Source organism: Pongo abelii, chromosome 4 (assembly GCF_028885655.2).
Source record: "Pongo abelii isolate AG06213 chromosome 4, NHGRI_mPonAbe1-v2.0_pri, whole genome shotgun sequence".
In the NCBI taxonomy this organism is placed as follows: domain Eukaryota; kingdom Metazoa; phylum Chordata; class Mammalia; order Primates; family Hominidae; genus Pongo; species Pongo abelii.
Window position 1 is genome coordinate 158,255,618 of NC_071989.2, and position 14,566 is coordinate 158,270,183.

A 14,566-nucleotide genomic window follows, 5' to 3' on the forward strand; every position below is an offset into this window, starting at 1 on the left:
GGCAGTGGGAACCTTCCAGATCTCTCTCATGCCCAGTCTCCCTCTGTTAGTGAAGTCAGACCATGAAAGCAAGGATAGGACTGAGATTCCAGACCATTCCCAAGTCCTGCAACTCAGAAGCAGAAGAAGCTTTGCTCGTACAATAGCAGACCTTGGGATTGATCTCTGGAGTGTACTAGAAGTTGATGACAGAGACAGAAGGTCGTTTCTACACAGTAAGAAGTAAATGTCTCAAGCCGGTGTTACTATTACTACTTCTAGCAGCCATCTTCTCATGAGTATTTAGGATGTACCTGTTTGGAGCACTCTCCATGCATTATCTCATTCAATCCTCACAACAACCCTACAGAGGAGGTATAATTATACTCATTTTAAAAATAAAGAAGCCAAGCCATGGAGAGGTTAAGTAGCTTGTCTAGGGCCACATGACTAATAGCAAGCATTGAACTCTGACAGTTCAGCTCCAGGGCCTGGGCTCTGAACCACAACACTCAAGAGCCTGTAAAAGGAGCTACCGGCTGAAAGCATAAATAGGTTCCACAGAGGTTTGGATAAACCTCCAAATGCAAACTTTGATTTAAGAATTTGGAAGACTGGAGTTGATACAGGAAAGAACACCCAGCTGCTTCCAGATCTTGCTCTCAGATGTCAACATCAGAGCTGAATTGCTGTTGGGTCCAACCTTGGGAGCAATTTCAATACTCCTAATATCACACGCTGTTTCCTGTGTGTCACGGTCTCCAGCTCAGCTTTTCCCCGTCCAATTCTTTGCATGAAAATTCTACTAAGATTTGCTTTCCCCACCCCATCGCCTTTCCAGCCCACAGCCCTCCCCTCCAGCACACAGCTGCTGAATGTGGCCACTCTGCACAGACACCTGCCTCAGCTTAGAATGCCCCTCTCCATTGTCCCTCAGCACTTTCAGTGTCTGGCATAGAGTAGGAGCTCCCCAAACAGGTGGCAGATGAATGAGTCTCTCCATGAAGCTCTCAGAGCTCCCCATCTCCCGAGGGGGAGAAGTCATCTCCCTATCCTCTGTACTCCAGCATCCCTGTGGATGGAACTGTGCTCAGTACTTTCCAGAGCCTGCCTTCTGCTGCAGGGATCCATGAATGTGTTTCTCCTCAAGCAGGGGGACTGGGACTGCAAGCTTTTCCTCTTTTTGGCCCTCACAGAGTTCTGTCCCAGACACTCTGCGAATTGAATTAGGCCTGAACCATCAGTAAAAGAAGTGTCTCTCTTCCTTGAGAGCAGAAGAGTAAATCTGATGAGATGATCTTTTCCCTCTCCTATAGCCTGGAGGTTTTCTCTCTTGGGCTGCCCCAACCCCTTGCATTAAAGCTGGGATATGCAGAGCTGGGGAGTGTTTGGGGATGCCAGTAGAGAGGTGGTCACGTTTATAAAAGCAGAAAGTAAGGGCGCTTCCTGATTGGTCCGTCAGAGTCTGCTGGTGACAACTGCCAGCCTGCCTTATCTGTGTCCTGTGATCCATACACGTGGCCTGTCCCTGTGGAGCCTGGGAAAGACTGCAGGCAGAAACCTCAATCTCCCCGCATCCTGGTGGGAGGAAGGCTCTAGGTCAGCACTGAGAGCAGTGAGATTGGTACAAGCTGTGGGGTCTCACTCACTCCTAGGTTGTCTGACGAAAATGCAAGAGATCCTGCACAGGGTCAAGGTCTCAGGACAGAGTATCACTCAGAACTCCTTGGGTTGAAAGTAATATAAACCCAAAGCAAGCCAGGGATCTCATTGTCCCCTCTTGCCCAGCTCTGTTGACAGTGTCTGTCCCCACTTAGCTGCCCCACCACCACGTCCCAGAGCCTGCCTTCAGGAAGCTGGTGGAGGACGCACTGGGCCGGACGAGTAACCAGCTTCGCTCCTTTCAAGAGACCTTTGAGAAAGTGCTGCCACCTCCCACCACACAAGTAAGCATCCTTCCTCCTCCCCAAAGACTGTCCAGTTCTTCACTGGCCAGTAGGGTGAGGCTCCATCCATCCCCTCTTTCCTTTCCTTTTTTGTCCCCCGATGTTTCCTGTTATCCATGGAAATATGTTCTCTTCTCTCTCCTTTCTCTTTGAGCTGGGGGTGGGGGACACACCCAGATACATACATACTTTTTACATCCAAGAAGTAGAAGAACAGCACAGAACTTCTGAGTCAAGAAAAAGAAAACTCAGACCTTTTAATATTAAGTGAAATTAGACATAATGATGGGCAACTGGCATTGACATCCAAAAACCTAGAACTTCTTCAAATTGTCATCAAAAGGTATCCTTAGCCAGGCATGGTAGCTCACACCTGTAATCCCAGCACTTTGGGAGGCCGAGGTGGGTGGATCACTTGAGGCCAAGAGTTCGAGACCAGCCTGGCCAACATGGCAAAACCCTGTCTCTACTAAAAATACAAAAATTAGCTGAGCGTGGTGGTGTGCACCTGTAATCCCAGCTACTTGGGAGGCTGAGGCAGGAGAATTGCATGAGCCTGGAAGGCAGAGGTTGCAGTGAGCCAAGCAAAGGTATCCTTTTCCTTCCCTGCCTTCTAATCCCAGCTTCAACATGAGCATTCAACATAAATAAAAATTTTGATTATGTCATTTAAATTTCCTATTGCTGTGGTATTTTTTATTGCAAAGAACAGTATTTCAGCTGCATGATGGTTTACAAAGCTTTGGCTGACCAAATGCTTTTTTTTTTTTTTTTTTTTTTTTTTTTTTTTGAGATGGAGTTTCACACTGTTGCCCAGGGTGCAGTGCAGTAGTGCGATCTTGGCTTATTGCAACCTCCACCTCTCTGCCTCAGCCTCCCGAGTAGCTGGGATTACAGGCACCCACAACTACGCCTGGCTAATTTTGTATTTTTAGTAGAGAGAGGGTTTCACCATGTTGGCCAGGTTGGTCTCAAACTCCTGCTCTCCGAACTCAAGTGATCTGCCTGCCTCAGCCTCCCAAAGTGCTGGGATTACAGGAGTGAGCCACCATGTCTGGCCCCAAATGCTTTTTAAAAAATGTATTTTCCTTTAAAATATAAGGAGAGGTTATCTGTTCTAGTCACTTGAAAAGTGTATCCAGGCGGTCTGTGTTTTAAAAGTAACTGAAGCAGCTGTAGGGAGAAGGGTCTCCTCAGACTGTGGCAAGACCTGGATCTGAGAAATTGAAACTGTCCCCTCACATGCAACACGTGAACTGAAGAGTCAGGAGACAGCCCTGAGATTCCCCAGAGGGAGAATGGGGCCCCAGGGACACAAAGAAACAAGAACAGGAGCCCAGCAGAACAGGACAGATAAAGGTGGCCCACGCCTGGCCCAAGTGCCGCGAACATAGGAGACCTTCACAGCCTGATGTCTGCCACAAGGCTGCAGGCTGACTCCTCATTGGCCCCACCTGTCCCCGCTCTTACTCTACACGGAGAGTTTTGCCCAGCAGAGGCCTCACTGACTGGGGGTGTGCCGTGGGCCCCGAGACTTGGCGAGCACGGGTGCAGAGGATAAACAGCAGAGCAGCCACTTGAATGTGTCACCCCTTCCCACCCTCCCACCTCTACACACACACACACACACACACACACACACACACACACCTCCTGCACATTCCTGATGTATTTGGCTGAGGGTATAGAACCCAGCACAAGTGAGGTGGTCTCCCCGGACAGGAGCAGCCCTCATGGGATCTTTACAAGCCCTCCTTAGGGGCCCTCCCAGGGGTGACGCTGTTCTCTGCATAGGGAGGGCCAGTCAGCCTTGAGAAAGAAGGCCAGCATTTGTGACACCACTGGCTTTTATACTCACATGCTTATCACTGTTCTAAAAGAAATGACCACAACACCACTGTTCTCAAAGAAAACTACCTCGTCTCTACATTCCTGTTTAAGGACCTGTTTAGAAACATTGGGATCTCCTGGTTCTAAATCCTGAGACCCCATCCCCTTTGGGGCAAGGATATGGCAGAGTCTGTGGCCAAATGTTCCTGAAGGGCATCTCTGCCTGCCTGCCCACACCCAACACCTCCCCCCAAGGAGTAACCACATAGAACATGGTGAACACACACACACACACACACACACGAACACACACACACACACACACACGCCTCTCTCAAGACAGAGAGTAAATATATATTTAACATATTTAGTTTCTTATTGATTTTACAAAAAGAGGACAAGCATCCATGAGTCTCTCCTTGTTGATACTCTTCTGGAAGCAGTATCATGGAATGGAAAAACAGGAAATGCCAGGAGATTTTTGGATAAGCTGAAAGTGCCACCGAATCATTCTTTCCAGCTAGATGGCAATTTTCATCTAGGTAAAACTCTCTCCTGTGTTTCTGCTACACCATTCACAAAGTTTTCCACAGTGCCCTGTAAATGGCAGGTGCTCCATAAATGCCTGCGGGCTGAAAACTCATGGAATCAAAGGTTACATGCCCTCGTTCGTGCATACGTGAAATCCGCCATGTGCTGGCCCTGGCTGGCTATTTAAGAAACCAGATGAATAAGGTCTGGTGCCCACATGAAACTCACACTCTAATGGAATTGAAAGACCTGTCCGAGGCATTCTGCTGTGGGATAACTTAGCCTGATGGTATGGGCAGAATTTAGGGCCCAATCCTAGGAGTTCAGTAACTGAGAGGTTTCAGAACTTGAATTAGAATTTTAGAGAATCCCAGAAATTAGAATTTTCTTCCAAAATGCCGTAGGCTGCTAAGAGCCAGCCATCTGCTAGTGAGGGCCCTGTTGCCCTGATCAGGGTGGGCCCTTCAGTGGCAGAGTTAGGATCAGGCCCAGTACTCCTGGCTGTCAAAATGTGAGCAAATGTTGGTGCCAGCTTTGACAGGTTTATTCAAGCACTTGTGTCTGTCTGTGCTCCTCCTCTCCCAGCCGCTCCTTCCAGGGTCTGAACGCCAGGTGCAGGCTCTCCTGAGCAGGTACGGCCCTGAGAAGCTGTACCAGGTGACAAGCAACATCAGTGGGACTGGGACTCTGGACCTGACTCTGCCTCGGGGCCAAATCGTGGCCATCCTTCAAAACAAGGACACCAAAGGCAACAGCGGCCGCTGGCTGGTGGACACCGGGGGTATGTGGGCCTTTGTGAGCCCTTCTTCTCCTTCTGGGAAAACTACCCCACAGAAGCCAGTGCAGAGACCCGGGCACTCTCGTGGGTCAAAGTCTGGCTGTGCATTCCAGGATGGGAGTAGGCACAGGTGACACACACAGGGCTCAGGGCACAGTCAGCTTAGAGTGACTCCGTGGGGCATGAAAAGCCAACAAGAGGAATTGAGGCATTCATTGCAGGGTCTATCATGAAGCACCTATGGTGTGCTGGGCGCTGAGCATATAAGACAAGGCCCCTGCCTGGAGGGCCCTGCAGACCACTGAGGTCAACAGGGCTATATGGAGAGAACTCCAGGACCACCCTGAAAGATGGAGATGGGCACAGATATAGAACGCTTGGACCCTGGCTACACTGCCAGAAGTCTGATGTGCAGAATGAGGGGAGCGATCATCCTGCCCGCTCCATACTGGTCATGGCCTTGGGAAGTGCTGCTGAGGTCTGGGTGCCCCAGTGTAACTGGGCTGGAGGGAAGTGGCACCATGAATCCAGGTGAGATGGCCCAGGAGAGCATCTTCCAAAGACAGGTGTGTGACCCACAAGATGAGGGGTGCCTGAGATTATTGTCAGGGGATCCACAGTTTTTCCCCCTTCAGACAGTGTATTATAATTGTTACTTAAGCATTTTAATGTGTATTCGAAAAGATATAAGTAGTCCATAATTCCATGATTATAATCATATTATTGTATATAGTACAAGATGAAGTTTTAAAAAGTGAGTCAATTAAAAAATTAAGAAAGCGGTACAAATCAGACAGAAATCATGAAACAGCACTTCCATGATTTAAGGTGGGAACAACAGAACGGGTATTAAGCAAGGCCCCCGAGGCCAAGAGGACTGGATTTGGATTCCAGCTCCACCACTTTGCCGACTGTGTGATCTCAGGGAAGTCATGGAACCAGTCTGAGCTCGGCTGGTTCAGCGTAAAATGGAGAGGATAATATCACCAGCTGCCCTCAAGAGTTGATGTGAAGACTATGTAATCAAATGCTTGCTCTGTAGTTTGGCACGCCCTCAGGAAGTGATAGCCATCCATAACGACAGCAATGAGAACAGCACTGGACTAGTTGCTACACACGAAGGAACTGGGGTCACGTGGAGAGGAGAAAGGCAGTCTCTGCCTCCTGGGAAAGGCAGTCCTGGGGAGAGGAAGCAGCTCTTGCTCTGGGCAGACACCAGAGGGGCATGGGAGCTGGCGGCTCCATCAGGAGAGCAGTTTTCATGCCAGTCCAGGGACAAACTTTTAGCCTCTATCATAGCTGATCAAAGGGAATGGTCTGTCCGGTAGGGAATGAGTCCCCCATCACTGGGGTGTGTGAGCAGAAGCCAGAAACGGTGAGTGTGGGGCAGGAGGGTTCAGGGTTCCTAGATGACCTTTTGGTTCTCTTGGGTGTTGAGAAGCTGTGTTGGAGACATTTATATCCATTGATTTTCTCCCTCATTAAAAGGGATGGGAAGGTGGCCTGCAGCCTGCTAACCTTCTGCATGTTCCCTAGGACATCGTGGGTATGTGCCGGCTGGGAAACTGCAGCTGTACCATGTGGTCCCCAGTGCAGAGGAGCTCAGAAGGCAGGCAGGGCTGAACAAAGACCCCCGATGTCTAACACCGGAGCCCAGCCCAGCTCCAGTGCCCTCTATTCCCACCGTGAACCAGGTGAGTATGGGAGAGGGCTGGGGGCTTGCCTCCCATTGGCCATCTGGACTGTGGCTTGGATTTTCCTTCTCTCTCAAAGTCTGTGCCCCTCCTGTCTGGTGGGGCTGCCACTCTGTGAGACCAAGGCCTTGATCAATGGCCATGCCAGTGTCCCAGCCAGGAGTGGGACCTGAAGAAAGGGGCCTCCCACCCCTACCACAGCAACCACAGAGAACTAACCCCTTGTTCCCCATCAGCAGGGCAAGTAAGATTCATTCATTCATTCATTCATTCAATATTTGCCAGGCACTGTACTAGATGAGAGATACAATGATGAGCAAAACTAAATCATGGTCTTTGCTTTCCTCAAACTTCTAATCTGAGAGTAGGGAAAACAGTGATTAAGAAAATAATTTCGTGACTAACTGAAGTTAAAGTTAATAGCAGAGATAAGTACCAGAGCCCTGGGTGTGGAGAGGTCCAGGAAAGGTTTTGCTGAGAAGAACGGTGCTTTTTCTAAAACAGGAAGGGAGAGAGGGAATTAATTGGATAAAGAGGGTGTACTGGGGTGCAGATGGAAAGAGCTCTGCAGAAAAGGCCCAGTGACAGGAGAGAGCAGGAGGTGTATGAGGAACCGAATGAAGCCCGTGTGGCCGGAGAAGAAAGGGGACAGACTGGAGTGTCATGCTGCTGGAGAGGTGGGCAGGGATAGGCCAGCAGGGCCTTGTGGCCTTGACGAGGGTGTCAGTCTCAGTCTTTCTCTGAAGAGCAATGGGCAGTATGTGTATGCATGTTCATGGCGGCATTATTCATTGCAGCCAAAAAGTAGAAACAACCCACAGGCCCATCAACATGAATGGATAAACACAATGCGAGCTCTTTGTACAATGGAATATTATTCAGCCATAGAGACGGATGAAGCACCGGTACATGTTGTAGCACGGACAAGCCTTGAACACATGCTGCTAAGTGAGCAAAGTCAGATGCAAAAGGCCACATAGGATTCCATTATGTGGATCTCCAGAATGGGCAAATCCGTAGAGATAGAAGGTGGATGAGTGGCAGGGGCTGGGGCTGGGAGGTGGGGAATGGGGACTGCTAACTGGTGTGAGGTTTCTTTTTGGGGGTGATGAAAATGTTCTGGAATTAGATAGTGGGGATAGTTGCGTGTATCTGCAAATATACTAAAAACCTCTGAATTGTACACTTTAAAAGGGTGAGTATTATAGAATGTGAATTATATCTGAAAAATAAAGTGTTTGGAAGCCATTAAGGGATTTGGCTTCGCGGGGATGGAGTCCATGAGCGGGGAAGAAGTTCAGTGGGATGTTGGAAGGATGGGATGAGACAGTAAAGCCAGGCTGCATGTATGTGAACCTCCCTCAATGGAGGCAGCTCTCACAATGATCAGCAGTTGAGGGTGGCAGGGGGTGTACTACAGGGGAAGCAGGAGCAACAGAAAGGATCTGGACAGACTCGGATGCCTCGGGCCAGGGTGGCTGGAGGAGCCTGCCGCAGGCTGTGAGTGCTGCATAGGTGTCCGGGAACCCTCTGCTCTAGCACTTGTGCCACACCCACCGGGAAGTCTGTCAGGCCAGCATCCTTCAGCAGTAGCCAGAATTAAAGCACCAGGGGCTACAAAGGACCCACCAGAGACCCACGGGAGGGCCTGACCACCCAGCTCAGCCTCTGCCCCAGTGCCTCTGGGGACAGGAATGAAGTTGCCCCCGCCGCCCAGCTCCAGTCAATGGGGGTGGTGTCTCAGGGAATCCTTATCCAGGGGCTCATTTGGGTGAGCTCGGCTGTCTATCTGCCCAAGCATATCAGCTGCTTCCTCTGGGACTCTGCAGGACTTGCCAGGGATCATCCCAGCCCTTCCATGGTGCTTAATGTTCCTGAGGCCTGACCATCAGTAATGACAGTAATGGTGAAACAAACAAAAAACCGAAGCAGCCTGCATTTATTGAGCCCTTGCTATGTATGTATCAGGCACTGTGTAAAACCCTACACATGTATTCCTTCATGAAATTCTCTCAATGACCTGAAGGGGATGGCAGGCTCAGAGAGGTTAAATGTTAGCCTAATACATGCCCTCCTCGCCAATTGTTTTCTCTAGTTCAATTTATTTTTCTTTCTTTCTTCCTTCCTTCTTTCCTTCCTTTCTTTTTTTCTTTTTTTTTTTTCCCGGAGTCTGGCTCTGTGGCCCAGGCTGGAGTGCAGTGCCATGATCTCAGCTTACTGCAGCCTTACCTCCCGGGCTCAAGCAATTCTCCCACCTCAGCCTCCTGAGTAGCTGGGGTTACAGGTGTGCGCCACCACGCCCGGCTGATTTTTGTATTTTTAGTAGAGGCAGGGTTTCACCATGTTGGCCAGGCTGGTCTTGAACTCCTGATCTCAGGTGATCTGCCCGCCTCTGCCTCCCAAAGTGCTGGGATTGTAGGCGTGAGCCACCACACCTGGCCCGGTTCTATACTTTTCTGTAAAAAGTAAGCAAGTTGCCCAAATCCTTGTCTCAACTTTCAGCTGGGAAACTGGCCTGGGCAGCTCAAACTGTTAGATCTGGAGAGGGAGAGGGTGCTGAGTCTGCTCAGTGATGTGGCAATAGTGGATCAAAAATATCTGTTTGGAGGTCAGACAGGCCTAGATTCACTGCTGTGCAATTTTGAGTAAGTTCCTTGACTTCTCTGATCCTCATTTTTCTTATCTGAAAAATGGAGCAAATAGAATGATAGAATTATTGTGAGAACCCAAACCCAGTAGAATGCTAGGACAGTGCCAGTCACATAGTATGGGCTGTGGTACTAGCAGATGCAGTCATTGCCTTTAGCACAAAAGATGTACTTGGGAGGTGACGAGCGTCCAGCAGTGGGGACGACAGCCAGGTGGATGGGAATAGGATAAACAGCCTTTCTGGATCGAGTCTGTCTACCTTCTCACCCTGACCATTTCTGTGTCGCTCCCCATGTGTTTCAGGTCATAGCCGCGTACCCTTTTGTGGCCAGAAGCAGCCATGAAGTGAGCCTGCAGGCAGGCCAGCCCGTGACCATCCTGGAGGCCCAGGACAAGAAGGGGAACCCAGAGTGGAGCCTGGTGGAAGTGAATGGACAGAGGGGTTATGTGCCTTCTGGCTTCTTGGTCAGGGCTCGGAGCCCAGTTCTGTGGGGCTGGAGTCTGCCCTCTTAGGGTACCCTCCTTGGAGCCCACATTGCCAAGTGATGGGGGAGGCTTAGAGGCTCTGACCCTGGAGGGAAAAGAAGCAAAGGAAAGGTGGAGGTGGAAGGGAAGACCAGGCCAGAGTGGGTGAAGCGCACTCAGGAGGCAGCCAGAAGACATGGGTGGGACTTGCAGAGTGCTTGGTGTGGCGGGGTCACAGGAGGCTCCAGCCAGGACTGCTAATTATGTCTGCGTAAAGAACTCATTCCGACCTGGGGTCACAATGCACTTGGACAGCAGGTCACAGCTGATTGGCCAGGACTCTCCATAGCTTACGGCCAGTCTTAGCTGTGCCTCCATCCGGGCCTGCCTGTGGGCGTGGGTCACACAGGATAATGTTACTCGCGTGCTGTGTGGTTGCAGGAAGCGGGTTCTGGAAGAGTCCAGAACTGCCTGGTCAGACAGTTCACTTCCTACACATGGTATCAGGAGACATCATAACCAGTGAGTCAGCTTTTATTTCTCTACGCTGGAAGCTGAGTTTATCTTGGGCAGTGACCCACTGGGAGCCCTCTCAAGTGGGGAAGCCATGGATTTATCGGTGTGGCAGAGAGGTTCCCAAGACTCTTGACTGGTCCTGGGAGTGGGTGTGACCAAGTCATAGTTCTGGAATGTGTGTAGGCAAATTCAGAGGCTGTTCCAGGGAAGAGGGGATTTTGATACTGTGTTAGGTGGGGTGTGTGAGGCTGTTGGCAGCAGGTGAACAGCTACTGCTGTGTTCTCTGGACTAGGGAACAAAGAGGTATGCAAATCATAGAAGAAACTCTGGGAAGGCGGTGATAAGGCCTGGTGGGTGGGGAGGTTAGGGAATGGCTTGCTTTCCTGTTTCTGGATAGAAGGGGAGCCAGGGAGAACCCCCGGTGGTTTCAGGTGGCCCCTGAGGTCCTGGAGGCAGCCGTGGATGTGATGCAATTGGCTGTGGGACCTTAGATGTAGGACACAACTTCAGTGTTCCCATCCAGAAAGACCTAACTCACATGGTTGTGCTGAGAATGACGTGAGGCTAAGCATGCAGAACTCCCGTAAACTATGAAGTGTGGTACAAATGTAAATGACAGCAGTGATCTCGGGGTGGCACCCGCCATGCTGCCCTCCCCCACGTCCATGCCCACGGCAGCAAACCTTGTTCATCAGTATAGCTTTCTTTCCTGTAACCCAGGAGCTACCCTGGGGGGCTTCTCAGTACTGCATTCTATGTAACCAGCCTCTTCAACTTGGTAAATGAGCCACGCCATTCTAGAACCTGGAAATTGGAGCCCCTAGAAAACAGTTCCTGTTCAAGGAGGACTGACCCGCTGGGGCAATGTTGGGTGCAGTGCAGTCACTGCTTGGGGTTGTCATATCTAGGCTGTTGCTCTGGGCAAAGATAAATTGCAAGATTCACAGAAATGGGAAAAGGTGACCAAGTGTGATCTTATACAACTGACGAAGTTTGTAACCAACCCAAGTTAGAATGTGTGTCAAATAGGAGGTAGTTTAGATATATTTCCAAGAACATGTCTATGTTATAACCACAGTGCCTAAGCAGTGAGCTCTGGTTTTTGAAGGGCTTTTAAGAAATATATACATGTGTGTGTCAGACAGTCTATAACTTGCCTCCTCTGGACCTGTTAAAGCATGAAGACTGCATGACATAAGAGAAATGCAACCCCTACGGTTCCTTTCTCAGCAGCGAATTCACTTTAGAGGATGCTCTTGACTCATTCTCTCTGTTCTTTCCTGCTCGGATTTCTGATAAAAATAAAAAGCATAGGGGAACAGATAATGAAATAGGAAACCCACTCGTGGGTTCCACAGATACCTACCGAGGGCCTACTGTGTGCTAGAATTGTAGCTCAGGGGTTCTCAGTGTAGCTGCTCACTGAAGTTACCATGGCAGGTTTCAACTGGCAGAATCCAGGCTCCGTCCCACCCAGAGATTCTGATGAAATTGGTTTAGGGTGTGGCTCGGGCCTCAGGAATTCAGAAAGCTTCCCAGGTGCTTCTAATGTGCAGCCAGGGTTAAGGACCTCTATCCTAGACACAAAGTATTGAAGAGATAGACCTGGTGCCAGAGATGACCATGAGCTGTAAGCTAGGATGTGCCCCAACTGAGCTCTGCACTAGCTAGTTCAAACAGGCGCTTTAGAGGCAGTGTGAAAGGGGACAGCCTGTTCTGCCAGGTCTCAGAATGTATATTTACTAAGTGCCATTAAAAGGGACCTGAACAAAATTGGATGTCTTGTAGGCATAAGGGAGGAAAATAAAATATACTTGGAACCAAGTCTATCTCATGAAGGGAAAATAAAAATGTATTCAGTAGCATGTGGGTTATGGTTTCTCATAGACCAGGGGATAAGATTAAAAGTCACTGAAGAGCGGGAAAATGCATATTGAGAAGATGAGAATGGCCTGTATTTTCTCCAGGGGAATCTGTGTAATGTGCCTTTTCCCTCTCCAAATGCCTAGAACCATGGCACTGTGTCTTATTTATTTCACTGTTGGGCTGTCTCATACTAAACTTGCAAAGATATTTGCCTATGAACTGAACAAGACTTCCAGGAGTTGAAGTCTGGTTCACAAGGGTACCCCTTGCCTCCTGTGATGGAGTGAGAACTCTTAAACCCCTCAGGCCCCAACTCAGTTGTGGAGATGAGGACAAGATTACAATATCAAAAGAAAGATGAATGAATTCTTGGTTAATATGACGAGCCCCAGCTCAACGAGTAACTGATGTGAACTGCCGGGAATAAAGGACTTCAAAGATGGGAAGTCTCTGGAATTTGTGTGACTCTAACCATTGGATAGCCAGATGCCCCACTGTGCCATTTGTTTGCTAGACACTTGCTGTATATAAAAATAACATCTTGTTTGCTCAGGTGTCCATTTAATAGGCACTCTTTATGCCTCAGAGAGCTGGCCTGAGCTGCTGGGGGATACAGAAAGAAATCAGACAGATGAGGCCCGGTCTTCCAGATCCCAGTCTCTAAGGCAGGCAGATGAGGCAACCATCAATTACGTGCTGTGTAAGTGTCAGGATGAAGTAATGGCAGGTGCCATGCAAGCCAGGGAAGAGGCCTGCCTCTGACTCAGACTTGGCGGCCAAGGAAGGCTTCCTGGAAGAGGTGATATCCAAGCTGAGGCCCAGTGGGTGGTTAAGTGAAGATGGCAGAGAGAACATTTGGAGGCCCAGAAGTGCAGCAAACATGGCAAGGAGCCTTGGATTTTATTCTGAGGGCAGTGGGGGAGGCATGAAAGGATTTGAAGCAGAGGAGTGATGTGCTCAGGGTTGTACTTTGGGAAGATCACTAGGCTCTGGCTGTGCAGAGTGCTGGGCCTTGTGGGATACGTAAGATTGGAGAGAGCAATCCGGCTGGGTGTGGTGGCTCACACCTGTTGCGCCCATAGGCAACTGCATGCTCCTTGAGGCTGAGAACTTCTGATTCATCCCAGAATCTCCCTAAGCCTTTGTCATGTGCCTCAAGTACTAGATGTTCAATACATATTGCTTAGTAAGCATCCCAGAGAGGATAGGAACACCAAAGCCTTGCCTTCAAGGACTCTTCTGGCTGACTGGAGAGTCATCAAGCAGTTATCTGGCCCTACAGGAAAAGATGCCCTCAGCCCCAGAGGGGTGCTATGGACCAGGCATATAGGTGCTCAGACAAGGGAGAGATTTGGGGAGGCTGAGGTGGCCAGGGGCAGTTTCCTGAGGAAGGTGGTGCAGGTGCTGGGCCCTGTGGGATACGTAAGATTGGAGAGAGCAATCCAGCTGGGTGTGGTGGCTCACACCTGTAATCCCAGCACTTTGGGAGGGCAAGGCAAGTGGATCACTTGAGGTCAGGAGTTCAAGACCATCCTGGCCAACATGGTGAAACCCTGTCTCTGCTAAAAATACAAAAAATTAGCCGGGCATGGTGGCGTGCGCCTGTAATCCCAGCTACTCAGGAGGCTCAGGTAGGAGAATTGCTTGAAACTGGGAGGCAGAGGTTGCAGTGAGCCGAGATCACCGTGCCATTGCACACCAGCCTGGACGACGAAGCAAGACTCTTGTCTCAAAAAAATAAAAATAAAGCAATCCTATGGGATTACTCTGTCATCTACAGGACGGAGGCCTCCTCAGGCCTGGGCGGCAGTGTGGTGGCATGAAAAGGCCCAGCACTTGGCCTTAGAAAATCTAAGTCCACACCAGGCCCTGGTACCTCATGCCTGTAGTCCCAGCTACGCAGGAGGATTTCTTGAGCCCAGGAGGTCGAGGCTGCAGTGAGCTGTGATTGCGCCACTACACTCCAGTCTGGGTGACAGAGGGAGCCCTTGTTTTTATTTTTTTATTTTTTTTATTTTTTTTTTTTTAAAAAAAGAAAAAATCTGAGTCCAAGACCTATTTGGCCATAGGCAAGCAGCAAATGCCTTGACTACGGATGGACCGTGGTTTCTATGTATGAAGATATCTGCTGGTGGCCCCCAGGCTGCTTTGTCCTCCCACTCAGACTCAAAAGTAGTCACTGCAGAGTTCTGGCCCGTCTCAAGGGATCCCTGGCCCCCTCCACCAGGACTTAACTTCTAACATGAAAGAGTCATTTTAAGGCCTCTTGCGGCAGGACAGAGCCTAAAATACCCTGGGCTGGGGCAAAGGA

General features: G+C 49.7%; 1 protein-coding gene across 2 annotated transcripts in view; it reads left to right on the forward strand.

Annotated features, from left to right (window-relative positions):
* The window catches only part of ARHGEF37 (Rho guanine nucleotide exchange factor 37), a 53,674-nt gene extending 40,973 nt beyond the window's left edge, over positions 1-12,701 (forward strand). For both annotated transcript variants that reach the window (XM_054556051.2, XM_002816068.5), the window contains 4 exons: positions 1,797-1,925; positions 4,872-5,067; positions 6,601-6,758; positions 9,711-12,701. In XM_054556051.2, the coding sequence (XP_054412026.2) occupies positions 1,797-1,925; positions 4,872-5,067; positions 6,601-6,758; positions 9,711-9,920 (693 nt within the window). In that variant the 3' untranslated portion in view covers positions 9,921-12,701. The remainder of the gene's footprint in view (positions 1-1,796; positions 1,926-4,871; positions 5,068-6,600; positions 6,759-9,710) is intronic.
* Positions 12,702-14,566: the final 1,865 nt, after the last annotated feature.